The sequence below is a fragment of the Hyposmocoma kahamanoa genome, unplaced genomic scaffold (genome assembly GCF_003589595.1).
Source record: "Hyposmocoma kahamanoa isolate Upper Pololo Valley unplaced genomic scaffold, ASM358959v1 99391, whole genome shotgun sequence".
In the NCBI taxonomy this organism is placed as follows: domain Eukaryota; kingdom Metazoa; phylum Arthropoda; class Insecta; order Lepidoptera; family Cosmopterigidae; genus Hyposmocoma; species Hyposmocoma kahamanoa.
Genome location: NW_020655886.1, coordinates 539 through 6,542, shown reverse-complemented (window position 1 = coordinate 6,542; position 6,004 = coordinate 539). Strand labels below are relative to the sequence as shown.

At 40.4% G+C, this 6,004-nt stretch overlaps 1 protein-coding gene across 1 annotated transcript; it reads left to right on the top strand.

Moving 5' to 3' along the window:
* Nucleotide 1: 1 nt before the first annotated feature.
* On the top strand, nt 2–5,603 carry LOC113239072 (peripherin-2-like; the record flags this gene model as incomplete). The annotated part of the gene is made up of 4 exons (XM_026475940.1): nt 2–314; nt 2,210–2,366; nt 3,947–4,121; nt 5,483–5,603. Coding segments are annotated over exons 1-4 (663 nt in total), but the record flags the coding sequence as incomplete, so codon positions are not given.
* Nucleotides 5,604–6,004: the final 401 nt, after the last annotated feature.

Here is a 6,004-nt window from a genome sequence, read left to right as displayed (position 1 = left end):
TTAAGAAAATAAGTTTTCTTCTATACTCTGAAGCTTAATATGCCACTAAAACCTAAACAAGCGTACTGGAACATTGTCTAATTTCCCTATTAAGCTCCTCTATAATGTACCTAACATGGCCTTCGTTCAATAACATAAGGCTCCTACTCATGGCATTTATGCCTGTTGTGATATTCTACTTAATCTGGCTGGTGAATACGTCGGAAAGCATTCGCAGTGAAGAGGGTACTTTACTCGACCTCGTGTGTTGGCCAGATGGAAATGCAATACCAGTTATTATCACTTGTGCTTCTATTATTGCTGTTGTTATCGAAGTATGCATGTATAGGATATATATTATGTATAGTAGATGTTTAGGATATGTTTAGGACGTAACAGAGTAAGACCATAGTATAATAAGATAAGTAGTACAACAACACTTGTTCAAACACCACAGCTACAATTTTTAAATGGGAGAGGCGGTATTTCCCGGCAATGGCAGAGTCGGCCGGGGTCAGGGACTCAGGTTCAAGAACCGGCGAACAATACGTGCCGTATCGAGCAGGACCGCCTTCTGCATTTGTGCTGGAAGCGACACGCCACAGAAATCCAACCGCCTCAAGCTGTTAGAAAGGCTGACTGGAATTAACCCATTTGCGGACAAAGAACAATTGGGATTATTTCAGTGGGGGCCACATCCCACATGTCGGTGATCTCGTGCGCCAGGTCGAAATACTTCCGGCGTTTCTCGATTTCAGCTTTCACGAGACTCTCGTCATGCGGGATGATGACGTCCACAAGAAATACCCTCGACTGCGATCGATCCAGTATCACAATATCAGGCTTATTCGCAAGAATAGTCCTGTCCGTGATAATGGATCGATCCCAATGGATTTTGGTGCGGTCATTTTCGAGTATTGGCTCCGGTGAATACTTGTAATATGGCAACCTCTGTTGCACTAGTCCGTGCTTCAGAGCGAGTTCTTGGTGTAATATTTTGGCTGCCTGGTTGTGTCTGTGCAAGTACTCAGTGTTAGCAAGAGCGGAACAACCGGAAACAATATGCCTAAGTGACTCTCCGGGACGGCCACATGCCCGACAAATGTCTAACTGTGCCGTCCTTTAGGATATATTTCCGATAGTTCCGCGTCTTGATAACCTGATCCTGTATTGCACAGACTAAACCTTCGGTTTCTCCAAAGAGTTATTATTATTATACTATAAATAGCTCGATTACCACTGATGGAGTGATCCAGTCATTTAGATGATGGTTCTCCCAGAAGGAGTCGCTGTGGGTGAAAATGATATACGGGAGTGATATAGGAATATGGACTGCATCAGGTGGGACCCCGGCTGCACGGCTAAAGTATAACACCTACCGACAGGGTCGTCAAAGTAAAAATGGCCGCCATCTTGGTCAGTTTCTACCGGAAGTGAAAAAAATTCAAAATTCGAATGAACAAGATGGACGCCATACAAATTTCAGAGCCCTATAGCTCGGCGAGTATTGGAGATGGGCAGGGGGTCCTCGACCAAATGTCATAGCGGGCGGTGGGGGTCAACTGCCGGTGCAAAAATTTTTTCAAGATGGCCGACTCAAAATGGGGGCCCAAAAAAATGTGCTCCGATCTGGCTCAAATTTGGCATGCTGCCGTGAATGAGAGTGTGCAATACAAATCTGCGATCAAAAGTTCGATTTTGCCATTATCCAAGATGGCCGCCATACATGTGAATTTTCTGCTTTGGCGTCATTTTTCTCCCGGGTGGGTAAAATTTATGTAGGAGAATTATGGTCAGACGTGTTTGGTGAGTATCAAAAGGTACCGTAATCTTCGGAAAGTGCTCCGCATCAGGTAGGACCCCAGCTGCCCGGCGAAAGTATGCGTCTTAGCTCAAAGTCTTCTAACAAATGTTTATCCACACCTTGGGTAGTTTCGTCGACGCAGGCTGAGCCCGACCCCACCATATATATATTTATAGACTGTAACGGTTGAAAGAAGTTAAAAACATCGAAATTAAGCTTTTGAATCTCGGCAGGTGTGGCACTAATTGTTACACAAGTACAAAGGGAGCTCTTACGTCAGATAGTCCATTTCTTTACGTTCTGGGGTTTTATTAGGGTGACTTGTCTTCATTAGTGAACGAATTTGTCTGAAAATGACTATAATTACTTAATGATGAAAAAAATAAATAAAAAAGCTAACATTAGTTTTGTCAAACTTTTTCACAGACCTACGGTCTGTACCAACTGTTCAAAGCTGGTTTACCAAAGCGAGAGTACAATGTGACAAACGGCCTATTCTATTACGTCTGGGCGCTTATTATCATGATAATCATATTCCTAGCGATCATGTTTTATTCTGGCCTACAATCAACTATAATTAGAGGTGAGTCTGGTAAAGTATTTCAGTTTTAGGTGTATTTGTATTTATAAAATACACCTAAAACGTACGTTAAGAGACGCTTTTGTTGTTGAAGAAGTAGTGTATGTGGCTAGATACCTTATAAAAAGTGGTAAAACTAAATTCAACAACCAATTTGTTGACGGCAAATCAAGAAGTATCGACATAATATAATAAGACAAGTACTGTGACTCCACTTAAACGAAGCAGCGCAGCTAGTATGTGTGCACGCTCACCGCACGCTGTTTATAAGAGGCCCCCGACACTAGAGTCGAGCGTCAACGTCTTGCCAACGCATGCACACGCAACGCCAGCGCGGCGTATAACCAAGCCGGTTCGCACGTGCCATTCATTATATAGAATTGAATCGTTTACTCGGTGTTTACAATATTTTTCTGTGTAAAATGTATTGTTTTTATTTATAAATGTGTCGTTATGTACACCTATGCAAACTCGCATTTCGTTTCTATTTCATACTCCCATAACCGTCGAAATACTAATCTGTGATATGGTCGTATAAAAATATCAATATTTCTATTATAGCTCGAAAATATTGTTATTATCATCTTCACTTAAAAAAATATGTTTTGCAACCTGTAGCTTATGTAAATATAAAATAAAAATGTGACAACCCTACAGGCGGGACTTACAGTACTTGTTGCGTTATGTTATGGTGTCGATATCTTTTATAACTTTATATGAAAATTTTGAGACAGTAAAGATGTATTTATCTTACGCTGTTGTATCCAACAAGTCTCTATTGAAGAGCCTGGAACTACATCTTTACTGACCATATTTGTAGTAAATAAATGTTCTATAAATTAATAAAGTGTCTAGAATAAACAAATGTCTGGTTATAAGCGGTGGTATGACGTGTGAGTGAACGGTTTTTCTTAATTGACAGGTTGGCGGTTCGAATCCTTGTAGTGGCATGAACCTGTGCCTTTAGTTTCTAAGTTTCGTACTAGCCATACCTGTCGCTAATAATGAAGGAAATCATCGTGATACCTGCACGTCAAAGAAGGTTCACAACCCGCAAGCAAACGTTTCAAATCACCGACCCGTATTGGATCAGAGTGGTGAACATGGCCTAAAACCTCTCGTTGGAGGCGACATGCCCAGCAATGAGGCGTATAACGAATAATAAGATAATAATAATGTGCCAGACACGTACACTAACCACCTGGTATCAAATACTCTATGGAGTCTTCAGTTATGCTAATATTAAGTAATAGGTATCAGTTCGACAGAACTACTAGGAAAAGTACATTTGTTATATTAACAGAACAAATTGGAAAAGAAAAATACCACTATCAACAGAACTGTACAACAGAACGAATGGGTATACAGGATCTCAAATTACAGAATTCTCTGTGTTATACTCATAAGAGCAACCGAATTCACTCCAAGGCACCTAGAATACTCAGACTAGAATCAATTTAGAAGGGAATCAAACCGCGACCTCCTCATTCTCCTCCAGGAGACGATTTTGGTAATCATAGGCACGAATAATGCGGGTAGATATAGAAATTTGTTTTGGTGTTGTATTGGATGCATTTTTCCAGCAAAAATAAAGGGTGGTATAACAAAAGCGATGCTGCGCTATTCTAGCCACCTGCCGTCAAAAGTGGCGATCGATCGGCTGCAGACGAGGTTCCATTGCTGTGGACGGGTCTCCTACCAGGAGTGGTTCTACATCCCTTGGTATACTACTAGAGAAAAAGTCGATACGAACAAATTGTGAGTTTTTCTGGAAATTATTTTTGGCTTATGCAACTTCGTGTAAAATCCGTGTTCGTGTAAAATTTTCGTTGTTTAAAAACAGAAACATTAGTTACATCTCGAGTCATTCCGCAGGTACCTTTGGTGTAATAAGGCCATATCTCCAAAATGACAACTTTTCAGGATAGAGACGTTAAGGCGAGTTACCAGAGGAGAAGCGGGAAAAACTGTTTAAATAACGGTCTCACGAAAAACATACGATACACCTAAAGATATCTATGAGGATATTGTCTGAAAGAATGTGCTAATTTGTTATACGATAGGATGTACTGCTGTATCCGATCATACAATATCCTGAAAACAGGATAATTGCGATGTTCTACACACTATGCATTAACCACTTGTTATTTACCAGCCGATCTCATGCATACAGTTGTGGTGCCTATTGTAAAAAATACGGCCGGTAATTCATCTGAACTATCCAATTATAGGCCAATTTCATTAGCAACCATTGTAGCCAAGGTGCTGGATAGTGTGCTGAATGGTCACTTGGATAGGCACCTCCGTTTAAATGATGCGCAGTTTGGCTTTAGGCCAGGGTTGTCCACGGAGAGTGCTATCCTCTGCCCGAAGCGCACGGTCCAGTACTACGCAGCTGGAAGAAGCCGGTCTTTGCTTGCTACCTCGATTTGTCGAAGGCTTTCGATCTGGTATCGTACGATGCCGTGGGACAAGATAGTACGGCAGACAACTTTGCCTAGTGAGATCACGTCCCTTTTAAGGTACTGGTATAACCACCAGAAGAATAGTGTGAGATGGCTGTTTCTGACGAGTATTGGTTGGAGTGCGGGGCGAGCCAGGAGGGTTGAACCTCTCCGAAATTCCTCCTCAAAAGTCATTCATTCCGTAAGGGTGGCAACCCTTAGAGGTGGAATATTTTCATCAAATTTAAATGGGACTACTTCTGAGGTACCTGACTCTTTCCAACAAAAAAAGAACCTTAAACATCGGTTCACAAATGGCGGAGTTATCGCGTAACATACATACAAAAAAAAACCAATAAAACAGACGAATTGAGAACCTCCTTTTTTTGAAGTTGGTTAAAAATAATCATAAACAATGTTTGCAATTGTAAAGCTGAATGTTTCATCATTATTTTTCAAGGCACAAACTTTAGTACTTACTTCAAATCTTATTTTGCGTATTCCTAAAAAGTTCAAATTTTGTATTGAGTCACTTTCATTGTAAAGGTGCGAAATGTTTTCTGAAATAAATAATAATAATTATTATTATTAAGTATTTTGTAATGTGACACTCAATTCTCAACTTTAAAACTTATCGGTTTGCTTCCTTCCATTTTATGGTTATTTTTCTTGCAGATTTCCGCATAAGTTCGTAGCGGATAACGTTCCTTACAGCTGTTGTTCGTTGGACTCACTGTGTCCCTGTATACACCACGGTGTTACAAAGAATAATACCATTTATAAGTATAATCCTGCCGTAAGTTATTTATCATGTACTAGTCGGTGCCCGTGACTTCGTATGCGTAGAATAAGTAGCTTTCGAATAGCCTACTGTACTATTTATTTGAGAAATGATTGGTTCTCCATACAAATTTTCATCCCCATTAAAACCCCACCTTTAAAATTTATGTTTATGGCAAAAAGTAGCGTATGTCCTATATCCAATCAATCTCTATGTCAAAATTCATAAAATTTGGTTCAGCGGTTTAAGTGTGAAAACATAACACACAGGGTTACTTTCGCATTTAAAATATAACTTTGGATTCAATAATTGCCCCCGTGGCCGAACGGTTATCAGGCTGGACTGCCACGCAGAGGTCCCGGGTTCGATTCCCGAGCCGGGAGAAACATTTCTATGGCCTATATATTTTTTTATAA